This window comes from Capronia epimyces (genome assembly GCF_000585565.1).
Source record: "Capronia epimyces CBS 606.96 chromosome Unknown aczIQ-supercont1.3, whole genome shotgun sequence".
NCBI lineage: Eukaryota > Fungi > Ascomycota > Eurotiomycetes > Chaetothyriales > Herpotrichiellaceae > Capronia > Capronia epimyces.
In genome coordinates, this window is record NW_006912906.1 from 2,900,145 (window position 1) to 2,924,251 (window position 24,107).

The 24,107-nt window shown below is 53.5% G+C and overlaps 7 protein-coding genes across 7 annotated transcripts; 4 read left to right on the forward strand and 3 right to left on the reverse strand.

The window, feature by feature from the left end:
• Positions 1–379: 379 nt before the first annotated feature.
• Positions 380–3,139, forward strand: A1O3_04317 (uncharacterized protein; the record flags this gene model as incomplete). The annotated part of the gene is made up of 1 exon (XM_007734447.1): positions 380–3,139. The coding sequence occupies one exon, from the start codon at positions 380–382 to the stop codon at positions 3,137–3,139; it is 2,760 nt and encodes a 919-aa protein (XP_007732637.1).
• A 691-nt stretch (positions 3,140–3,830) lies between these two features.
• Positions 3,831–5,599, reverse strand: A1O3_04318 (uncharacterized protein; the record flags this gene model as incomplete). Its single annotated transcript, XM_007734448.1, has 3 exons — positions 3,831–5,058; positions 5,113–5,355; positions 5,547–5,599. 3 exons carry the CDS (start codon positions 5,597–5,599, stop codon positions 3,831–3,833), a joined length of 1,524 nt encoding a protein of 507 aa, XP_007732638.1.
• Positions 5,600–6,593: 994 nt separating this feature from the next.
• A1O3_04319 (uncharacterized protein) lies at positions 6,594–8,259 on the reverse strand (the record flags this gene model as incomplete). The annotated part of the gene is made up of 5 exons (XM_007734449.1): positions 6,594–6,740; positions 6,798–7,225; positions 7,272–7,697; positions 7,749–8,091; positions 8,146–8,259. 5 exons carry the CDS (start codon positions 8,257–8,259, stop codon positions 6,594–6,596), a joined length of 1,458 nt encoding a protein of 485 aa, XP_007732639.1.
• A 468-nt stretch (positions 8,260–8,727) lies between these two features.
• On the reverse strand, positions 8,728–10,338 carry A1O3_04320 (uncharacterized protein; the record flags this gene model as incomplete). Its single annotated transcript, XM_007734450.1, has 1 exon — positions 8,728–10,338. One exon carries the CDS (start codon positions 10,336–10,338, stop codon positions 8,728–8,730), a length of 1,611 nt encoding a protein of 536 aa, XP_007732640.1.
• Positions 10,339–11,967: 1,629 nt separating this feature from the next.
• Positions 11,968–12,567, forward strand: A1O3_04321 (uncharacterized protein; the record flags this gene model as incomplete). The annotated part of the gene is made up of 1 exon (XM_007734451.1): positions 11,968–12,567. One exon carries the CDS (start codon positions 11,968–11,970, stop codon positions 12,565–12,567), a length of 600 nt encoding a protein of 199 aa, XP_007732641.1.
• Positions 12,568–13,110: 543 nt separating this feature from the next.
• A1O3_04322 (uncharacterized protein) lies at positions 13,111–17,763 on the forward strand (the record flags this gene model as incomplete). Its single annotated transcript, XM_007734452.1, has 2 exons — positions 13,111–13,455; positions 13,513–17,763. 2 exons carry the CDS (start codon positions 13,111–13,113, stop codon positions 17,761–17,763), a joined length of 4,596 nt encoding a protein of 1,531 aa, XP_007732642.1.
• A 670-nt stretch (positions 17,764–18,433) lies between these two features.
• Positions 18,434–21,763, forward strand: A1O3_04323 (uncharacterized protein; the record flags this gene model as incomplete). Its single annotated transcript, XM_007734453.1, has 1 exon — positions 18,434–21,763. The coding sequence occupies one exon, from the start codon at positions 18,434–18,436 to the stop codon at positions 21,761–21,763; it is 3,330 nt and encodes a 1,109-aa protein (XP_007732643.1).
• Positions 21,764–24,107: the final 2,344 nt, after the last annotated feature.

Genomic DNA, 24,107 nt, shown 5'->3' on the forward strand with positions numbered 1-24,107 from the left:
ATGGGCCTTATAGTGTCTATTTCTTGATATTTAGCACTTAAAGGCTCCAATAAAAGTCTTACGTCGAACTACGTACGGAGGGCACCTAATAGGTGGAGGGGTTACTTGAACAAGAACAATCAAGTCACGTGCCATCGCGATATCAGTCTCGAGCGGACCGCGTTCCGCCAAGCCTTGTTGGGCCGCCGTGGAGGGAACTTTTTGTTGTGGTGACAATGGTGGTTGCTGGAGACCAATGTTGCCACCTCCCGCCTCCCGCCTCGATCCAGCAACACTGCTTTCAGTGATGCAGCGCCGCTTGCTTTGTTGGTAGGCATTGGCTTTACTTTTCACATTGGCACTCGCTAGATCGCCCCGATGGGCAACCGCTGTACCCGCCATGTCAGCAATCGTCCTTCTCTCTTCCTCCCCGCCCCGAGTATTTGCCCGCTCGCCGACCCCGGTTGAGTCCTCATCACCTCTACCCTCGCCGAACACGATATTGAAGGGCGGTCGACACGGGCCACCACGGTTCAAGGCCACCGCTAAGACCAGAGATGGCTTTTCCAGTGGCTTTAGTAGCGCTCGGTCGTTGTTAGCCACAAAGGTCGGGGCGGAGAATATCCCGCTGCGCTCTCCCGGCAGAGAAATGTTTAAGCCGGCGAGCTCAGTTGCTGCTCGAGATCATGGTGGAATTGGCAGTTCGAGCACCAATTCTGCCACGGAAAAGGTGGATTTACACCCGGACCCGGAATCGGCGCAGTTTAAACCCTCACGGTCTCGACCACAAACATCTATCCGAATCCCGGAGACTTTGGCCTGTGCGGATGTGTTCGATCTTCCAGATGCTACACCGCGCAAAGAATCCCCAACCCAGGATGGACGCCGCCCCAACGACTCTAGTCCCCTGCACCTGGAACAAGCCCTCCCTCGGCGATTAGACTGGACTCCGGTAAAACCAAGCGTGAAGACTTCAGTGACTACTTCCGAACCTGAAGAGCCTACTCTAGGCTTCTCAAGAGACCTCCTCGACAACTTCACGTATGCTGAGCCGATGCGCCGTGAAGTACACTATGTAGCAACCAAAGGGGACGCAAACGGCGAGCCAACGAAACGAAGGCGCATAGACCTTGTGGCGCCGGGGAATCCCCACGCAGAACCCCCACTCCCTCCGGCTGATAGCTATCAGAGCAAAGAGGTGGTAAGGAAGGGCATCAAGAAGAGGCCTAAACCGCCCACAAAAAAGTTGCTTACAATTACCGGCTTAGCTACTTCACACTATGGCCAGGAATACCGGACAAGTGACAACAAGGTTGCGCCAATGTTGGAATATCTAACCGCTACCCAGCTCGGCGCAGCGGACGAGCCTGATACCACCGGGGAGAACCTCGCAAAGAAGAGCACAAAACCAAAGATCAGTCGTAAGAGAACCGGTGCGACCAAGAAGACTTTGGCCAAAAGTCAGTTGTTGTCTCCGACATCTGCTATGAAGGCAATTGAAGGCCAAGAGACTCTTTTCGGGTCTGCGAGCCAACTTGCTCGTGAGGAGTCGCCCACGCTGTTGCGAGATACACTGGAAGCTCTCAAAAGATCGGAGTGCGTTTTGTCGTCAGATCCTATCTCTCCTCAGCGGACACAGTCGGGCTCGATTGAGTCAACTTCACCGCACAATTGTCGAGGAACAACTCGCTTTGTGAAGAAAAGGAATCTCTGGAGTGCTGCTGGCAGGGACGAAGACAATGCGCTGTTGCACGTCGATACAGTTGATTTGATTGACTCTCCGGCTGTACGTCTGGCCCTCACTGGGAAAGACGTCCTCTTGCAGCCAGCACAGCCGGGTCTTCAGAGGAGCGAGACGGGTCATAGAGGGCCAATCGGTCAGAATACCGACACTCCACTGGCCAACAAGACAAGCTTGTTGATCGACATTGATGACATTGTGACTCCAGGACTGCAAGGCTCCGTGCGCCATTCTAAGAATACACAAACAAGGTCGTACCATACCACACGGGTGTTAGGGGAACCGAAGGGGGAAAAGAGAACTGCTGAGCCCAATTTACCAGAACTTGGGCCCACAGAAGTTGCTGGACCAGCGACACACAAGGCCGTCCCTGTTAAGCCGTGCTATGCAGGCTTTTCGATTCATGAATTGCAGAAGCAGATCTCTGCGTATGGGTTCAAGCCCGTCAAGAAGCGTGAGAAGATGATTGAACTCCTCGAGCGATGTTGGGAAGACAGGCATGGCGCTCCGCAAAGTGGCGGTGATAAAGAAGAGGCCCCTCAGGCTACAACACATGGCGACATCCTCAGTAAAGTCCATGATGTGTCGGCTCGGCCGGTGCCCAAGGTGAAGAAGCCCCGTGCAAAGCGGAAGTCAGAAGCTACGGAGCCCAAGCCTGCAAAGGAACCGAAGCAGCGGAAGAAAGCCGAGCCAAAGGGGAAGAATCCCGCAAGTAAAGACATCAAGAAACCACGCAAGAGTACGGGGAAGAAGGTTTCATCGGATGAGGCTATCATGGACGTGGACGACATTGATGTTGAAGCAGGAACCAGCACCAGGGATGGGCAAGCTCTAGTCTCAGAGAAGCCCCTATCACGCAAAACAGGAACTCCCAAGGCCAAACTCGCTTCGGCCGCACGAGCCACAAAACCGGCGACTCCACCTCCCACTATGCCCCCCATCAGCTTTTCATCGCCTCCTACTAATAAAAACTGTTCGATGGAGGCAGTGACCGGTGAAGGGTCACGCTTGGAGGATCCCTCCAGGCTCGCTGAACTCAAGAGCGTGGAGCATACCTTGACACCGGACCAGACACCTCCCATACCAGATATTCAGACCCAAATCCATGCGGCTATACATTTCCGCCCTGACCCCAAGGCCACGGGCGCCGACTCCAGAAAGCGAGACCATACCATGTTCCCAACCTGGCGCGAGAAGATCCTCATGTACGACCCCATCTGTCTGGAAGATCTGACGGTCTGGTTGAACACCGAAGGATTTCGTGCTATTGGTGAAGACCGCGAAGTCGGTCCGCTCGAAGTGCGTGAGTGGTGCGAGGCTAATGGCGTCTGCTGTCTCTGGAAAGGCGGGTGGCGTGGCAATGGCCAGGCGCGTGGAAGTGGAAGTGGAAAGAAGAACAGTAGCGCAGTGGGGGACTGAATTTCCGTACACAGTCACAGTCACAGACAAGAACAAAAGAGCGCGTCTGATCCCCCTTAGGGAGAGTGAAGTGTCAACAGTATTCTTTCTTTATTAGTACCTTACGTACGGGTACGACACCAACGATGCTTCGATCACTCAATCCAATAAGGTAGGTAGCTATTAGTACGTGTACGACAAGATACCAACGATTGATAAATCGAGGTCGTTCTTCACTTCGAAGAACCCCCCCTGCACGCTTCCTACTCCTATTGTAATTGGCAAACTATGTAGGTGCACCGTGGTCTCAACATGCACTGACTGACTGGCATCACCATCGCCATCACCAATGCCACCGCATGGTTTTGTGAAGCGATGACTAGACAAACCAGCCAGCCAGCAGTCCCGCCCGCCAATGCCTTCATGTCAAATTTCAAATTCCCAATCTCTGCCTTTCTGCTTTCCGCCCTTCACTTAACTGTGCTTTTGTGTTCCACTGTCGGCCACTGCTCTCCAGCATCTCTATCCACTCCATAAAGTCACGGTTACATGACCGACCGGACAGTCCCTTCCCTTCCCTTGGAACCAGTTGTTCCACTGCATCGGCGTTAGGGCCAGTATTCCACACCCTCCAGTCCATACAACACGAGTATCAGGTTGAGGGTATCAGGTTGAGGGTGCAGAACAAAGGCCCTCGCCCTCTTGCTAGGGGCTAGAAGAACTTCCCCTTGACTTGGACTTCGCTTCTCTCCACGCCGTCGTTGTCCATGTACACCTCCCTTTCTGCATCGGCCACACCAACACCAGGCTCAGTCTGGCCGGTGTAGAAAGCAGCGGTCGGGGCAGGAGGCTTATCAAAGGCGTCGAAGTGGGTGCCTTTGTATTTCGCGATGCACCACTGCACTGCAATACGAAAGCCAAACGCTCCGAGCGCCCAGAGTAGACCTCCGACGGGGGCCGCCACGAAGGCACCGAACGCCGACCAGTCGTTGCCATAGAGGCCTGCCTCAAGTAGGATGAGGTTTCCGGCGGCTTGGGTGTCACCGTGGTAAAAGACCAACCCGAACAGAAAGACGGTGAGGATCCCGCCAAGCCCACCGACAACGACTTCGAACCCGCGCCAGGCGTAGAAGCGGTCGGACAGGCCAATAAGCAAGCACGGAATGCTAGACGCAGAGATCAGATCGGAGATCAGATAGATCTGGAGCACGGAAGGCGATTTCAAGGCCACAACAACCACGGGAAAGATGATGACCACGACGGCGGCGCGGATGAACCAGAAGTTCAACTTGTTGCGAAAAATGTCGTTCGACCCGGTCGACACCATTGCCGACTGGAAAGAATCGAACGCCGCAGTCGACAGACAAATCGTCATGACGAGAACAATGCCAACAACCCACGCCGGAAGTTGCTCCAGAAGCAGGAAGAAGGCGATCGACGACTCCTCGGGCGGATTGCCCAGAATGCCGGCCCAACCTGCCAGTAACCCGGTGACGCCGACAAGAGTCAGAATGACTGCGACTGCAATCGTCGCAATGCCCACACCGACCCACAGGTCTTTGTCGGTTTTTGCGGCAAAAGTTCGCATCCAGAATCCGGAAATGAAGAAGTCGTTGGTCAGGATTGCCACTGGCAGAATGTAGATCAGCTGCCACCCCAAGAGACTTGCATCCAAATACCCGCTGCGATCGATCATGTCGTGATGGATTTCAGTCTTGACGCCAACCGTGATACAAGCAATGATGATGAGCGCGAGCACCATGGCTCCTTGGATGTTGTCGGTGATGAAGGAGACCCGAAATCCACCCACCGACGTGTACATGGTGGTGACTGCGCATTCCACGATCACGGCAGGAAGGCCATTGAGGCCTGTCAGGGCATTGACGATTTGCTGAAGTGCTGAAAGCTCGGCCACCATATAGAGAAATATTGTGATCAGGCTGGTAGCATGTTAGATGGACACTTCTGGATGGACTCAGGTCCCAGATACGTACGTCAAAGCGGAGAGGTAAAGAGCGGCAACTGCGCCGTAACGTTGGCGCGTCCATTCTGTCAGGACGAATCCTTCCGGACATTTCCTTCTGATGATGGGGCCGAGGTAGGCAAACACCAACAGAGGAAGAGCAGACGCGAGACTGTAGACAACGAGTCCCTGCACGCCAGCAATGGTAGCAATCTCCGGGTAGGTGAAAAGGATGCCAGAGCCTAGAGCTGTACACCACCAACAAAGAACGGTGCTGTTAGTATTTCCGATCACGGATGAGGGGACAGGGGGGGTTGGGGAGAAGCGGCAGCACGTTTCCCACGCAAGCATTAACTTGATCGAGTTTTAACGGTACAATCTCAGCATTGTGTCAGCACTTGAAACTCGCTCATCTCTGGTAGATGGCATCTGACCAGGTGGATGAAGGGCGAGGAAGTGACACACAAGCGCCCGTAGTGCTGCACATCGGCCTTGCACCTTCGGCCGAAGAAGTCCATATTGCATCTCAGCAAAGATGACAGCCGATGAATGCTCATGAATTCCAGGCTGAAAGCGCAAGGCCAATGCCGTTGATGCAAGCTTACGAACCTCAGATAACCTTGTTCAACATGCCCTCGGGCAGTAGTGTATGAAGTCAACGAGGCCTGTCTATGGACCTCACGCTCAATCCATAATCGGCTCTTGTCTTTTGTGTCTCACGACTCAATCGTGAATGCCCAATGCTGCCGCTTCAGGCTAATGCCGCCCTTCGAGCGCACTCACCCGAGGCGATGAAGTTGAGGGCCAGAGGGACGCCTGCGAATGTATCAGTATCGGCTCTGACGGCTTGTTGGGGATCGGAAAGATCGCTGCAGCGGCATATATTCTAACCCTTCTGTGTTCGGAGGCTCGCGAGGTATTCGCCTTTGGACTGGTGGCGTAGAGTCCATGCAACGGAGAGTCCAAAAATACTAGAGAGACCTTGTTAGGTACGGATCAGCACGGTCAGGAAACGGAGGACGTACAGGAAGACAGCATAGGTTGTGTAGATGATGGCGTTGGACGCCGTCTCAGATGGTAGGCCCATATCGAGGGGATCTAAGAGTTAGCAGATGGCAATATGGTTGCTCAGTCAAGGTCCAGGAGATATGGAAGTGCACGGAAGAAGGGGAAAGAGTAAGAAATGATGAGAAAAGTGCCGGTGTGTATCCGTACTCTTTACTTGGGTGCGTGGGTAGCGAAGCTTGAGATGTGGGGGGCAGAAGAAAATTGACCATTTTATCGTGTATCGGTTATCGCTTGTCGCTATCGATTTCGAGGCTCGAGGCTCGGTTACACGCGGTCATGCCTTGTCATGCCATTTCTCACCCGCACGCCCGCTAACTCCAACATTCACCCAGGCCGGCGCTGCATCGACCATTCAACGTCAGCACGGCGTCATCCTCCACAGCCTCTTAACATGCTAAGTTGGCAACGACCACATTGGTGTCGGGTTCATATGAGCTTCCTCGTTCAATCGTAGTGAATCCCGGTTGCCTTTGCACATGGATCATCTGCAAACTCAATTCGGCAGCCCTCCCAATCATAATCGCGAATGAGCGTGCCCTTGAACTTGACGGCATCGGAGATATTGGCGAAGCGAAACAAGATGGTACGGACCTGTGCGAGGTTAATTGAGGTGCTTCAAAGACCATGGATGTCAGTCCTTCAACTCACCCCATTGTGAAGACTATCGGTCACTGCCTCCACTTGACGAGCCTTGTTCTTCCCTTCTGCAAGCTTGCTCAAGGCTACAATGCCCCAGTCATCATCTGCCCCTGTCGCCTTGACGACTCGAGAAGCTCCACAGTCGAGGTAGCCTTGCATCATGCCGCTCATCACGTCGATATTGGTGCTCTTATGGACTAAAACCATGTATTTCTTGCCTTCATAGCGAACCTCTATGCTGTTTGGATACTTCTCCATGTATTTGTCACATGCATCTCCAGTAGTGAATGTGACGAATGCAGTGGCCTTGACACTCCCTGTTTTACCGGTGGAGAGCTTCATGGTCTCGATGGAGCCTCCGCGGACCAGAGACTGAACGAAGGTGAAGTCTGCAGCGCGTGGGAGGCCAGCAAGGATGACGGTGCGAACGCGGGACGCTGATATGTTAGTGGAAATACATACCACTAGGTTCAGATGTCTTACCTGGTCTGTTGCGCTTGGCTGGGGTTCCCCAAGATTTGAAATGTGTGAGGTGTTCCCGATCTTCTGTATCCTCTCTGATCTCTTCATCCTTGTCTTCTTCTCCGTTGATACAACTGTCATTCTCAGCTGCTGGATGACCTGCTTTGATTGCAATAGAAGGAGAATGTGAGACGGCGATGTTGGAGTTATCACTCTGGCTAGGAGTGCGAGGCATGTCTGCAGTAGTGAAACCTGTCACGTCCACCGTGCCTGCGTTTGCAATTGCACCGCCTGATGCTGGGGTCGGCATTTTGGCAGGATGACGGTTTTCAGCAAAACTGATATGTTCGAGGGAGTCAATGTTTGTAATCTCGTTGGCATATTGACGAGCCGCCACCTCAGGCATCCCCTCAGGCATCCCGATAGTCCTACCGCCAGGTTCGGCCACTGAAGAAGCAATCAGTCAAGATCGAAACAACCAGCGCGACAGCATCTCACCTGAAGCAGGGTGTTTGACAGGGCTAGATGCAAACATAGACACGTTCGACTGACGGTGTTGTTCAATGACACTGTCCATGTAGCCCTTCGTTTCTTTCTGCATCGAGAGATAACTCTGTTGAGCCTTTACCTCCGCTGCGTCTTTCTTCCTCAACAGCTTCTGCTGCGTGGGTGTGAGCTGAGTTTTAGCCGAACTCGTCGTCTTGAGAGGCATGTTGGGACTCTTTGGGGTGAGTACGTTCGTGGGGGAAGCACAACGTGGGCTTTCGCTAGCAGGGCGAGCGTCTTCACCGGAGCCAGATTCCACGTCCTTCTGCGGTGCAGGCACAGCAAGGTCGAGGTTCTTGAACAAGTCAGTAAGCTGTCAGGTTTAGTTCTGTTTCATCTCTAGACGCACCGAGCCATCAGTCACAGGTGACACTTGCATATCAGAAGTCTTCGATGTCGGAGTGGAATGCATGGCGCGAAGGAAGGCGATGACAGATCTGGGGTCGTCGAAAGATGCTGCCATCTTCCGGAAGCCGAGTCGTACTGACCCAAACAACAGACTCGGGATTTTGGAGTATTAGAAAGAGGCTGCAGGCAGGTGGTGATAGTATGGTGCTTGAATGAAGGTTGGTGTGAGAGACGAATTTTCAAATCCAAACCACAATATTGATAGCATGAGAACGTGTGCGCGCCGAGCATGGCTCTGGTACAGATGCCGAGCATGGCCCTGGAACACACGCCGACATCCTGTTAACCAAACGTAACAAATCAAGATAGGGGTTGTCAAAGGACGGAGAGCAGACCGCGGTAAAAAGAGAGAATATCACAGAAGATATCACAGAAGCATGGTCATAGGACTGAACAGCTTGAACTTAGTCACTGATGGTCTTTTTCCTCCCACAAAAACCCGAGTGTGAATGTCCCTAGCCTTGCAAATCATTGTTACACATTTTGTTAACCATTGTCAACCCGATCCGGACGCCATGCTAGCTCATGATTGAGGCACTGGGATGGATTCCCAATTTCTCTCTCCTTCAGTAATGTTTTCCTTCATGACCGTCAAGCCCAGGCGGCCACAAAAGCCCGCATGGGTAGCAATCCTAGTCACCTCTCGGAAAGATCCTCCCTGCTCGGAAGCCTGATCCGGAATCCAGATAGTTTCTACCACTTCTTGCCACGGTTCTTCTTGCCTGCGTGGATTGTGGCCAGGCGCGTTGGTCATGACGTCCAGCAGGAAATGAATTGGCGTGTACAGACGCTCAAATCGACGTGTAAATCCAAGCCAGGAGAGGGTTTTAGCATCGTAAGCGACCCGGACAAAAGGGTTCATGTAGATGCCTGACTGGCCAGGCTCAGGGCTTTGAATGTCTGCTTGAATGAGACAGCATTCCGAGGCATCCCAGCTGAAGTCCTTCTCCGAGCGGAATCGATAAGGAACAGAAAGGTTACTGGGGCTTTGATTGCCTGCCGTAATCAAGTCGTCCAGTCCGTCGTTTCTGGTCTGGAAGAATCGGGCGTCGAAGGCTACCATGCCACCCCAGCAGCTCCTGACTCTTACAGCGTCCTTGCCGTCGAGAACATCTTGGTGGGTCTGTTCGTCACCGTTTGCCGAGAACCAAGGGAAAAATGGCAAGCCCATACTGTATCCCTCGATATCCCGGGTTGCAAACGTATCGTAAAACTTGAAAGGGTTGATAAAATCCACTGCACAGGCAGCCCGGTAGTCGGTCCTGCCATCCGCCCCTGTGTGCGTCGAGAACAGCAACTGGGCCGCATCGATAGGATGGAAGACAACATCGTTCAGGTAGAGAAGCTTGTCAAAGATCGTTGTTGAGTTTTCGAGGGGCTTGAGGGCGCGATTGCGAACCTCGGCCAAGTATTCAATCCGCTTGACGCGCTCAGAACCATCTGGCATTGTGATGTGAAGAAGGTCGTCAAAACGAATGTGATCCTCAAAAACAAGAGCGTGATCACACGGCACCCGCCGTTGTAGGTCTGCCAGCGCCTCCCTCGCCTCTGGGCCCGAGTCATTCACGTAAATCGACAAGAACGCATTCTCCGGTCCTAGCAGCTGTATCAGATCCAGCACATTCTCTGCCCAGACGCCGCCGCATAATTTTCCACCCTTGTCATATATGCTCGCCGCAATGAACACTTTCTGATGGCGCAAGTTGGCACGGCCAGCGTCGTGAGAAGCCCGTACCGCCTGTCGCAAATCTTCATAATGTGGTGGCAGGTGAGTATAACCCGGAAAGAAGACGCCCCCGGCGATGATAATGACGAGGATAGTTGTGCAAATGGTATAGGCTAACAGAGCGAACGTCCGAAGGAACGACCTGGGTAGGCAGATGCGGCAGGGTGCAAGACATCTTGCCCTGGGTCGTTGGTGTCGCAGCCATGCGGGGGTGATGGACGCGAAGCGCGAAGCGAGTGCCCCTTTGGCATTTACTGGCACCACCTGGCCAGTGAGGAGAGGATATCGGAAGTGGTCATGGCCGTACTCATAGTCATCGTCGAAAAGAGGGGATTCGTAGTCATCTGATGTTTGCGTGCTGCCTCTTGATAGCTCATATTCGTCAACCTGCAGGCACTGGGAGTTCATTGTTTGCGGGGGGTGGAGATAGAAAGTACGAATGACAGCGGTCTTGACAGGGAGCCAGAGCCGCCATAAGATACCAGCTGTAGGTGCAGAAGAGCTGGCAACATGCAGGTCGAAAGTTCAAGAGAGCAGGAGACCATGAGACCATGAGATGTTTGGGAGGGGAATGAGATTGTATAAGAGCAGGATCAAATTCGTCTCATTCCTGTACTGGGCCAGTGCTGGATGTGGTTTCCTGAGGCCAGCAACGGGCACTTAATTCACAGCGTGATCAGGATTAGACTCTCCTATGGTTTTGACGGAGGCACTTCTGCACAGCCACGCTCCCTTTCTCATCCACAGCATCTCTCCTGGTATGGGGGCTTAGGGGCCCCTTAGCCGCCCCTGGACCGCAGCCTCCTTAGCCCCTAAGCCCTCGGGTAACCCACTCTAGAGGTGTTTCAACGGCCAGTCTGCAGGCTAGAAGATTGCACAGGATGTTGGTGTCTCGGTCGCCAGTCCTAAACTGTGCCTTCACACACCCACTATCACCAATGCCTACGTCGCTGGTTGAACGAGGCGTCACTCTGACATCGCCGCCTGCAAGACATGGTCCTCATAGGTGGTTTACGGTGGATATAGACTCCGCGGCGCCCATCTCCCCATCTCCTTGTTTGCGAGAGCCATCCAACCAGAAACCTGGCGCCCTCGACCCTGAACACCGAACACGCTCTCATGCAAGATCAACGGTGGGGTCCAACTGTTCTGCCACATTTACGACCCCGATGTGTGACTGTAGACTGCTCCTTTGATCTCGGCCTTCTACTTCATACCTCTCGGATTGTCATTGCTCGCTTCCTATTTTCGCAGAAGGTCGCGGCCTGGGCTTTACAAGCCCGAACCGCTTCTTAGACGTGTGTACTATGTAGCACCAAGATTCGTGTCCTTTTCGTGGGTTTAGGATTGCGATGACGACGCGCTGATCAGGAATGACGAGGCCACTTCCAGTTGGCCAGATGACACAGAAATAAACATTATCTAAGGTACGTAGGGTCGCGTGGCGCTGCTAAAAAGTCCAATTCAGGCCATAACTTGCGAGCTTGGCGCGACCTGATAAGACGGGCCAAAGGGCTTAGGCCTAAGCCTGCCTATTATAAGGCCTGGAACAAATGTCCGGAGTAATATTAGGTTGCAGCCATGCCCCCTGGTCAGGGTGACGGGTGATGGCTATTACAGGGTGCAACACTATGAACTTCAAGTCCTATACTCCGTACCCCGTACTCGTACCGTACTCCGTATTCCCTACAGTATCCGACAGTACGGACCACCTCCCTATACCTACCTAAGGTAATTTACTGCAGGCACCAGGGTCCGTTGAGAGTTGTCGAATATCGAATGGGCGGATCGCAGTTTAATTTTGGGTTCCGAGGCGGCCAAGTTGCCTAGTACGGCTCATTCCGTCCACCAGCTGCTGGAGCAAAAGAGATGCGCAAGTCAGATAACGACAGATAGTAGGTACATAATAAGCACACCCGAGTCGGCCATTACTCTCATTCTTTTTTGGAGGAGGATAAATCACCTGTCTCACTCGATAGACGGTGTCTGTCTATATCTTCCTTGCAAATCGCTAGAGTGTTCGGCCTCTTCCGCGACATGGCACCGACATTCTACCAGGTTCATCTGAATCATGCCATCCCAAACCTTGACGGGGCATTTCAAATCACCTGTTCGCCGGCTACTGACATCTGGGACAAACCTCCCTCAACTCACGCCTTCAATGCGCCCATCATATATCAGACCACAACAGTGGGTTCTTTCAGGTCCGCCCGTGTCAGGGTATCGGCTGCCTGGAAGGATAAGTACGACCAGGGAGGACTTTGTCTCATCATCCGGACAACCGACACCATCCGCTGGGTGAAAACTGGAATCGAGTTCCTGAACGGAGAGCCGAACGTGAGCGTCGTCGCTAAGGACCGCTGGGCAGACTGGAGTCTCAGACCCTCATTGTCAGAGTCCAGCCCCGGTGCAACTATCGAGATGGAATCCGCGGAGGATGGCAGCCTGTGGGTATGGCTCGTAGACTCAAATGCTCAGAAATGGCCATTGAGAGAGGTGACTTGGTGGGGAGATCTCGAGAAGGACGTGGAATGCTGGATTGGGGTTTACTCTGCAAAGCCTGCTCCGCATGGTGAGAAGGAGGATCTGGTTGTCCATTTCGATGAGCTGTCTATTCAAACAGAGATGGATACGTAACTGGAAAAGTGAGGCAGGAGCCTGCTCTTGCCCTTGCCACACAGATGCCAGAGACAGAGTGTGTTCGCATTTGTACCTGATGAAGTTGCTTCGAAAGAAGTGTCCGGCAACGCAAGTTTTCGAGCGCTGAACGGAGTAAATAGGATCAATGATGGCTCAGAGGGATCCCTCTACTCAATTGTCCATCGTGCCGGGTAAGGGCAGCGTGCTTGTTCTAGCCTTGGTAAGTACCAGGTAATAGTACTCCGTAGAGCCACTTGTACGGGTATTGGAGCCTGCGAGGCGGTGACTTTTTTCGACGCGTTCGGGACGCGTTGTCGTCATTAAACTTCTCCTCGGCCAACAACTTGCCCTCCAATTCTCTGTCCCTCTTCCCTGTACCAGCGCACGCACCGGACAACTAGCAGCGACAAGTGTCCCAAGACCCATACCCTTGGAAGCCGTCCATCCCAAGCTACAGTCAATCGACACGTAGACTTCCTTCCAATCCTGGTTGTCGCTCAATCTGAAGCTGTGCGCGATGCGGTAACTCCGCCCTCTACCATGCCTACCCGGCTACGAAACACCGCGACGGCGGAGGTCGCCCAGAAAGAGGTTCGCTACGAGATCTCTGGCCTTCAGTTCGAAGATACTCTCACTTGGCGTGCTGGCAAACCCATACCTGTCGCAGAACTCCTCGCCCGATTACAAAAGCTTTCTGCTGAGCTACGAAACTATGATCTTGACCAGGTCGATTCGCGCTCATTTACCACCCTTGCGCATGATCTCGCGAACCCGAACCTGCTGGGACACAAAGACAAGGGTGTACGAGCGTGGACCCTCTCGTGTATTGTGGATGTTCTCAGAATCTGCGCGCCAGATGCGCCATTCCAAGTTGGCCAGCTCAAAGTAAGAATGTGCCGCCAGGACATTTGTACATTTGTACATACAACTGACATCAGTTAGGACATCTTCACCGTAACGATCAACTCGATTCTCCCTGCGCTCGCTGACCCGACGAACGCCTACAATTCCCAGCACGTCTACATATTGAGCTCTCTGGCCGAGTCGCAAAGTATTCTGCTAGTCACGGACATACCAAACCATGAGAATCTTGTCATATCTCTCTTTACTACGGCGTTTGATATCGTTTCCGTCTCGGGAAATAATACTTCCGGAGTCGAGGTCTCCAAGAGCGTGGAATATCATCTGAAGAATCTCCTCGCGGCGGTTGTCGACGAAGTCACCCTACCCCAGGAAGTCACCGACATCATCATTTCTCAATTTATGAGAGTCGATACCCGGAATGCTCAAGACCAAAGCAGCAGAGGCAAAAGGCGAGGAGCTCAGGATACCAAACAAGCCACGTTATTCTTGAAAGAGTACCCACCAGCCTACAATATGGCGAAAGCCCTTTGCACTACTTGCCCGGAAAAAATGACATTACAAATCACTCAGTATTTTGGGACAATCATCGTTGATGCGACTGCTGTGACGTCTGCAACCTCCTTCTCCAAGTCAGCGCATAGACGAATGTCAGACGTGGGAGACTCGGAGGACGAGCATGAGGGGCTTACAGATCTGCGGAAAGCCCATCGTCTGCTGCGAGAGCTGTGGAGAGCTTGTCCCGATGTGCTTCTGAATGTGGTCCCTCAGATCGAAGCAGAATTCTCAGCGGACTCACCAGCCCTGCGCCAACTGGCGACAGAGACTATAGGGGACATCACAGCCGGCATAGGAATTTCTGGCCCCCCTCCTACAATTCCTCTCGACCCGGCAGCATACCCTTTACCCTCGCTTGAGCAACGGGAGCAGCAGCCTCTGCAAACCACGAACCCACTGTTGGCACCCGCATCGCCTAAACCGTTTGCCAACGTGCACGCCTCAGCATATTCGGCATTTCTAGGCCGTCGAGTTGACAGAGCTGCGTTCGTCCGAGAGGCCTGGGCGATTGCGGCCTCTCGCATCCTGTTGACTTCCGCGGGGGGCATCGGACTCAATGACCGAGAGTTGCAGGACCTGCTCGCTGGTTTCGCTCAAATGCTTCGAGATCCTGATGAACGCGTGCGTCTGATTGCAATCCAATCTGTCAATGCTTTTAACTACCACGACATTATAAATACGCTCGCCGCGGATGGCGGTCTGTCCAGGCCCGGGACAGTGCTCGCAACCATGGTGGAACGTGTCACTGATCGAAAACATGATGTCAGAGCAGAGGCAATCGAGCTACTCGCTCGCATTTGGGGTGCTGCATCAGGAGACATAGAGGAAGGGATTGAGGTTGTCAAAGCCGCAGTTGGTGGTATTCCAAATCGCTTATTCCGCGCTTTTTACACCAACGATCTGCATGTCCATGAGGTTCTTGACAAAGTGCTATACGAAAGCTTGTTGCCGCTGTCTTTCCCTCCGATTAAGGCGCAGCATTCTCGCCCTGACACTCAGAAGCAGCGTACAAAGGACAAAGAGGGCAGCTCATCGGAAGGTGCAGCTTCTGAGCCCGATGTCATCAGAACGCGCCGAATTCTTACCCTTGTGCAAGGCCTCGATGCAAAATCGCGGCCAGTATTCTTCAAGCTCCAAAATCGACAGGTCCAAGTGAGCAAAGCCATGACGGTTTTCCTCCAAGCATGCGAGGACTACAACGGGGGTGTTGTTGACAACAACATTGATGAAGCAACAATCAAAGACCGACTCACCCGCTATATCGACCATATCTCCAAGACCTTTCCGGATTCAGCCAATGTTGCAGCTGATCTGTGGAAATTCGCAAAGCAGCATAATCGTCGTTGGTACCAGTTGATCAGATTCGCCATGGGCCCGGAGCACGATTACAGAACCGTCACCAAAGCAATTAAAGAGCTCAGCAAGCGCGTCCGTGAGGGTCCGGCCAATTTGCAATCTCTTCTCAATACTTTGCAACCGATACTGTATCGGTGTGCATTGATCGTGTACAATCGGAGTCATGTTCCATCAATAATGGAGGTCTCCCGGAGTGACGAAGCTGGTCTTGGAGAGGTTGCTCACGAAATCCTCAAAGAAATATCAGCTGGCCACCCAGAAGTTCTCAAATTCCACATTCAGGCCCTATGTACAGAGCTTGAAGAGCGTGCCCCCTCGGCTACCAAAGCGGAAGAACTTGGAGCAGCAGACACACTGAAGGCGTGCGCAGGATTTGCTAGAAAGTATCCCACCGAAGTCCCGGCAGAGCGCAAGTTCCTTACTGCGTTGACACATTTCGCCTTGTTTTCAAAATCTCCCCGGGCTGCAAAGCACGCCGTATCCATCATCCTCATGGTTGCAGACAAAAAGGAGATGTACGCCAAAGACATGCTATCAAAGGCATTGAAGGGTTGTGAGCCGGGCTCTCCTCATTTCCTAGCACGCCTAGCAACAATATCCCAGGTGTGTTTGCTCGCTCCAGCAACTGCAAACTTGCAGGCGGACGCCATCCAACAACTTGTTGTGTCAGGCATTCTACAAAAAAACCGTGCACCCATTTCTCAGGCCGACCCAAGTGCCTGGGTCGAGGTTCCCGATGATGAGACCAAATCCAAGGATTTGGCCCTCAAGATCCTGGTCAATCGTTGCAGAGGGCAGGACGAGGAATCCGATGCAAGCGGGTTCGAAAAGTCGGCCAAAGAGGCGTTCAGCCAACTGACGGGAATAATCAGGAATGAAGGCGAGATTGCTCCCTCGAAAGATACACCTCCTGCGCAGAAAAACCGGCTGAGGCTGGTTGCTGTACACTTGATTCTGAAGCTGTGCAGTCACAAGCGAAAGTGCGAGGAGTTTGTCCCTGCATCCATGTTTATTTTGATCACGATGATCATGATCAATCCCCCCAATCCGGTCCGAACCGGTTTCGTGAACAGCCTGAAGAAGTACCTCGGGCACAATGGACTCGCCCATAGGTGGTTCACGGCCCTCTTCCTTCTTGCCTTTGAACCTGACATCGAGCTTCGTACGTCTGTGGTTACCTGGATAAAGGCACGAGTACAGTTCTTCGTGAGGCAGCAACTCCAAGCAAAATCCGCAGCGGACAAGAAGTTGCATCAGACTGTTATGGAGTCAATTTTCGCCCGCCTCCTCAGTCTGTTGGCTCACCATCCTGACTATCCGAACACGGACAGCGAGGATTTTGATGGGGAACTGCTGGACTTTTCTAAATACATCGTATTCTACCTCTTTGCTGTTGCCACAGAGGACAATCTCTCACTCATCTTCCATATAGCACAGCGCGTGAAAGGTGCTCGAGATGGGATCACTGGGACGGACGAGGCCAGCAATAGGCTGTACGTGCTCAGTGATCTCTCTCAGGCCGTCATACGCAACTACGCGGACCTCATGCCCGCGCATGCGAAGGGTGTCAACCTCCTGCAGACGTGGCCAGGCAAGGTCACTCTACCGCGCTCTTTATTCAAGGCTTTACCGAATCATGATGCTGCGCAGGAGATTGCCGAGAAAAACTATCTGCCAGAAGATGTCGCCGCTGGCCTCGAAAAGTTGGTTCGGACTTATATCAAGGAGCTGAAAAGTGCGAGCCAGCCGGCTAGGAAGGCGGCGACCGGCGAGAAGAAGAGAAAGAGTGACGCGATGGGCTTGAACGACGATGAGAACGGTGACGACCGGAAAAAGGCGACCAAAAAACCCAAGAAGACCACTCTTGCAATCAGAAAAACATCCAAGTCAAGACGGAGGAGTAACGAGCCTGCGAGCCCAGAAGTGCCACCCCGGAAAAGTACTCGCGTCTCGAATGCTATATCGTATGTTGAAGCGGACAGTGACGCAGATGATGCTGACATGGAGAGCCTGGATCATAAGGCGAGCCGGTCGACTTCATTTCGGGAGAAGGCTAGAATTCAGGACGAAGATGATGACCACGGCAAGAGCGCGGACGAAGACCAACAAGGAGAGGAGACGGACGAGACGGATGAGGGGCAATTTCGGCAGAATGGCGAGGAAGATGTCCGCGTGCACGAGGATGATGATGACGATGATGATCATGATACGGAAATGAGGGGAGGCGACGTGGAGATAACGGAGGAAGCAGAAGCGTCGCCACCTTTGAAGGAACAGACAAATGCGGGAGGGGTCATGAAGGGCAGAGGTCGAGGGAAGAAGACATCTTTGACGAAAGACACGCCGACCAAACAGACCAAACAGACCACGGAGCGACCGTTGCGGCAGACGAGACAGACTCGAAGTACAAAGACATGAGAGACGGGGGCGACAGGTGGATGAAACGTAGGAAGTCTGTTTGGACGAAGGGAACGCCATGATGTTTGACGACAGAGGTCCGAGGTCCTCGGTGCTTGAAGCCTGATGTATCGTTTTCGGTTCTCCCAGAGGCGCCTTAGCCCTGAGGCGCCCCTCGGGCTCCCCTGATGGGCTCAGCCTTGTTCGTACTGTGTGCACTTCCCAGAAACGTTTCACCTCTGTCTCTTTCATCCTCCATCAGATATCCGTGCACTCCGTGCACTCCGAGCACTAAGTTTGGTCAACTTAACACGCTGGAATCACTACCGGCGGCCCTACACAATACCATGTTCGCTCCCTTGCAACTTGCTTTTTCCCCTTCACCCTGTTTGCCGGTCCCGCCCTTGTGTTCCGTTCCAACGGGACTTTGGCTAGGTATGTAGGTATGTATGAATCCCGGTTTGAGCCTGGCGGATTTGGATGTCAGCTACTGTACAAACGCTCGACACAACGCGCCACGGTGGTTGCCGTCATTCTCATTCTATTTAACCCAGCGTGCCCATACACTTACTTTTTCCGATGACGCTCATACACTTTCTCTTTCTGAGGACGCTCTTTTTCGCCTCGATTTCGATTTCGATTTCCCCATCGTCTATCGTCTATCGTCTTCGTTCTAGCCTTGCAACCAACAATGAGCGGTTACAATCCAGCCTGGGGGGCGGGTCAGGGTGGTGGTGGCTCGGTTCCTGCTCCGCGTTCAACTAATCTTACACCTGGAGCTCTTCCACGTTCATCCAATCTGACACCTGGAGCTCTTCCACGTTCACCCAATCTGACACCTCGAGCTCCTTCATCCACGCCACGCGAGAACCCCCGACCTAGAGTCCAGAACCTTGATGGTTCCATGGGAAAGCTGAGTCTTTCTTCGTCTTCGCATGCATCTCCATCTCTTCTGGCGAATCATTTCGAGATTCAAGTCGGGACCCTTCGCCAGCTCTACCGCTACGAATTGACGTTTCGAAAGCTCAACCGAGAAGACTACGACCAGAAACTCCAGATGGAAGAAAACGCCATGAACCGGCCGGCTCCAGACCCAGCAGGTACAAGTACAGACCCAGATCCAGAAAGTACACGTACAAGTGCAGACCCGGCAAGTGCAAGTACAAGTACCAACCCAGGAATTGGTCCTGCGAAGAAGCGTCGAATCGTGTGGCTTGCCATGGAACGCCTCCAGCAATGGAACCGTGGGAAGGCGCTGGCGACAGACTATAGCACCGAGGTGATCAGCAGTGGCGAGATTGAGATTCAATCAGGCAATGACAATGACAGTGGCAGTTCTCAGACAATGAGTATGCAGATTGAGTATTTCGATGAATACCAGCGTGGACCACGCCCTGACTGCGAAGTCTTCGAAGTCGCTCTTTCTGGACCGGTCATTCTCTCCTTGGATCAGCTCCTTGACTTTCTCAGCATAGACACCCCCCACGTCAATGCGACAAACTATCGGCGCAGAGAAGAGACCATCAAGGCTCTCAACACCATCTTCAGCTACAGGCCTTATCGACGATGCTTCCCGGCCCTGACGCCGCACGGAGTGGTGCAGAATGCCGACTTGACCACTGTCAACGGCCACAAGTTCTACGGGATAATGAGAGTCTCCGCTGCCGGGGCCACCTCCACCTCTGATACGGGAAAGCCGTTGGAACCGCGACCAGGATTTGGCTTAGATGCCATTGCAGGGTTTGCCAGGAGTGTCCGCGCCGTCATCTCGCAACGGGGTCGACTCTATCTCAACATCAACACTGCCACGGCGGTCTTCTACCAGCAAGGCACTCCAAATACACTTCAGGCACTGATCGAAAGGTTGAAGCGTGGCTACCATCCTCATTCACCATGGGATGACCCGGTGCGGCACTCTCTCGTCAACTTTTTGAAAGGGATTCGCGTCAGAACCACTTACCTGGGTGGCAATGACAATGACAATGACAATTTTATTGGCATGGTGACCGACCTTGCCGGTGCACGCCGGCCGGATCAGGATCCATTCCCACGAAACTGCACAATGGTCTTCCCAGACCTACAGTCGAACCAGACAGTGGCCGACTATTTTCAAACCCGTCATCCAGACGCCAGGGTGGGCAATAGTTCGAGAGAAATGGTCGTCGTGCTCGGGGAGGGAGACTTCCGAAAGACGATTCCCGCAGGCTGTCTTGAGATCATCCCTGGCCAGATGAATCGAAACATTGCGGAAAAGCCAAAGGCAGGCGTCAGAAGCCCCTCACAGAACAAAGCCCTGATATTCCCGGCTGGAAGAGAAGTCTTCTTCGTCTCGGACCGTGCTCAACCGGGCGCCGGCCAGTTTGGATTCGATCTCGCAACGCGAATGGTGTCAGTTCCAATCGTCAGACTCGAGCAGCCAAATCTCAGGTATCGTCAACAACGCCGTCCAGGCAGCCAGGCCACAAGTCTCCCAGAACGACGGTTGGGACAGGATGACCTCCAACTGCTCAAATATGGTGCTTGGAATCTCAAGGACAGATCATTTGTCAAGCCAGCCAGTGGCTTTCATTGGACATACGTTGAGCTAGCCGTCCCTGCTGGCGAGACATGCGACTCTTTGCTCATGACGGCGTTTGGGAACTCCCTTGCACAACAACTGCAACGGTCCGGCATGACACAACTGCAGTTAGTCCGACCTGGGCCCGGTCCTGGCCATGGCCACACGTATCATCTGTCCCGACCACGGCCACGACCCTACGACGAAGCGGGCATCAAGAGGCAATATGGCATGATCAAGGAACTACTCACCGAGCTGAAACAGAAGCGTGGAGTCCGGTTGGTAGTCTTCCTTCTGCGAGACAAGGATACGGAGCTCTACAGTGCCATCAAGCGCGCCGGGGATCAAGACGTCGGCATAGCGACCGTTTGCCACGTCCTCGGCTGGGACAAGCGGAAACAGAAGCGCCAGCTGACTCCCAAGGACTCTCCCGATTTCTTCGGAAACCTGAGCATGAAGGTCAACCTGAAATTGGACGTCTCAGCCGTGAACCAGGCGCTCGACCAGAAGGGCAAGGGGCCCATCCTAACACATGGCACAATGGTCCTAGGCATCGACGTCACACACCCAGGCACCGCAGCCATTAAGGGAGCCCCCAGCGTGGCGGCCGTAGTGGGCAGCGTCGATGCCGAGTTTGCCCAGTGGCCAGCGAGTCTCCATGTCAACGACGTCGACGTCCAGCTCCGGCGGTCCGAGGGCGGCGGCGGCGGCGGCGGCGGCCGAAATCCAGAATCCAACGAAAGAGTGGTCCATCTCGCACACATGGTTTACGAGCGATTGCGTGACTACCACCGCCGCAACCACAGTGTGCCGAACCGACTCGTCGTCTACCGAGACGGCCTCTCCGAGAGTCAGTTTGACATGTGTACCACCATGGAACTCCCAGCCATCGGCGCCGGCGTGGCGTTGTTGCTTCAACAACTGGGTGTCCATGTGGAAGCAACCAAGATGCCTCCCATCATTCTGATCTGTGCGGTCAAGCGGCACAATACTCGTCTGTTCCCGGAGACCGACGCACCGAACGACGACGTCTTTGTTGGGTACGGAGGAAGTGCAAGTGCGAGCCTGAGACCCGGGGCTCCCTACAACTACAACCCGCTGCCCGGCACCTTGGTCACAAGTGAGATCACGTATGGCGAAGGCCGGGATTTCTTTTTGATCAGCCAGAAGGCCATCCAGGGAACCGCGAGGCCGACTCACTATGTCATCCTCGAGAACCAGTCCGACTTCACCCGCCACGACATCGCTCAGATGACACATAATCTGTGCTATCTCTTTGGCCGCGCCACACGATCCGTCGGGGTCTGTCCGGCCGCGTATTACGCTGATCTTGCGGCAGATCGCGCCCGGTGCTACCTGCGAAATGTCTACCACCCTGTTTCGAAAACAGACTTTGACCCGGAGCAGTATGCACTCAACCTGGCGGTCCACGATGATCTGAAGAACACCATGTTTTACATCTGACGAGAGAAACTGGCGAGCCGGGTTTATTGTAAGTACGGATATCGCAGTACTACAGTATCCTGCTTCAATGACTCCAGGGCGTACTCTGAGATGCCAATGTACGGTTGTAGGCGCTGTAGCTGTATGAGACAAGGGTTCGATCCTGGCAGAACTCTCTTGGTTCTCGATTTTCGGGGTGTCTCGGTGCTCAACCAACGGCGAGTTGGTCAACGGAAGCTTTGGATTCAATTGTCCCAATCCACAAGAGGTGCTGGGAAAGGGCAAGGATGAGAGTTCCCATGATAGTAGAGTTGGTGGCCAACGTCGGAAGAGCAATAAGAGGCGTGGCACGAGCCGGGCCGAGCCGGGCGGGACGTGAGAGTTTTGATGGGGGAGGATTGGTAAGTCAACCGAGACTTACTGGTTCCAGCACTCTGGCAATACTGTCTCTGATGCTGCCAAGAACGGCGTCGTGATATTCTTCAAGTTGTATGATGTACCTGCGCATGACTTGAACAGAGACCAATTGAGTACTAGTAACTGTTAGCCTAGAGTCGCGCTAACAAGTGAGTGTAAGTACTGATGCTGCCTGATCAGCCGATTGGTGTACAGAGTTGACGAGAATGTCCAGGGTGCGTCGGCTGCCTCCCCACGTTCCTCATCCAGGAGCTGTCATTTGTCGGCAGATCACAGTGTGCGCAATCCAGAGCGAGCCAGTCGGAATGCCGATAGAGGGGTAGCGCTCCAAGGACAACGTGTCTAGTCGGGGTACAGGCCAGTTCCCGCCTTCAGGCCAACTCACCTGCATGGCATGAGTCGATCTGTGCAGTCGATCTGTGCAGCTCGGAACACAGCATGACGCAGGAACAAGGCGCCGTCGGGGTTGGCACATGGGGGGAAAGGTTACTGCGGACAATGTGACCATGTGACCTGTGAGATCAGTGCGGGTTGGTGGTGGCGGCAGCGGCAGCGGATGTAGTGACATTCTCCCGAGCGCGCAAACGCTAGACGCTTCAGCACGGCGAGATATATCATGGTTGTTCAGGTACTGCTTTGCATGATTATTCCAGGCTGTGGTCAAGCGCACAATGTGAACCTGGCTATACAGGAGTAGAGTCAACGAAGTAGTGGGCAGAGAGAAGATTCTCAGCTCGTTAACAACAATGTGACCGGACCGTGGGGGCTGAATGCCATTTGAAAGGCTGGGACCCCGTGGAAGCAGATACATGTGATGCGCTGTTACAGCTTCGTAGACATGTTGACATGGACTATTCTGAGCGAAGAACCTTGGAGGGTATGAGACTGTATGTAGTCCGATCAAAGTTCACCCAGTCGTTTGATTAGGGGGCGGTGAACACAGCCGAGTGACAGGCCAGAGGGAGCAGGCGAATGTTGACGGTCGATCCCGCTTCGGCCCGTCGAGTAAGTAATGCACGTAAGTAACGGTTGTTGACCTGGGCGATCGGAAACGAAAGCCTTGCAAGGACCGGATTCACTTTCACCGCCTGTTTGGCGCCAGGTCCTGCAAAATGGAATGGCGGTGAAGGCGGCTGAGGATCCGCAGAGATAGACAGGGCACATGCAGGTACGCGGCTGCGTGCATGAACCACAGATCGTAGAAGATCCAACAGACGGTATGTCGGTGGCTAGCCATGATGACTCGATGAACACTCGCACAGGAAAGAAAAATGCGTGGTTCTAGCTACTGCGACAGAGCATGTACTGAGTAAATACACTGCAGATGGGAAATCCAAGCACGGCGAGGTCGTCCAAACAAACATCTGGGCCGACGTCATTGCCAAGCATCACTCGAGACAGCCTGCGATTGTCAGCGCCGTCCTGACCGATATTTGGTGTGCAGTTTTCCTGTCCATCTATCTTCTCTGCCACTTTTGCATGCTGGAAAGAAGCGTGTTTCTCAGGTGGCATGCCCTGCCGTTCCCGTGGCTGGCCTGGTCGATCATCCGGGCACCACTTGCACCCCGGCGCGCTCTCACTTGTTTAGGGTGCTTAGGTAGCAATCTCCATCACTATGCACATCAACCGCGCTGGCTTCGCGGGGAAGTGTAGCCCTGGCTTCCGCCCACTGTCACGTTCCTGCGTCTTTATTCGCAGCTTGTTGACGACTTCAGTTCGAGTTACAACTGACCACCTCTAATCGCCTGTTGGAAAGCAATCCAGCACATTCTCTCCGCCTTCATCCTACCCACGAACTCGTTGAGGCAAGGCATCTCTCGCGCCTAAAAGACCCTGAACTGCACTGAAAGCAAGAGACTGAGCCTTCGACCTTCAGCCTGGCAGCGAAAGTACAGCCTCTTATGCTCCATGACGAAGTACTCGGGATCGCAGTCGGCCGTATACAATG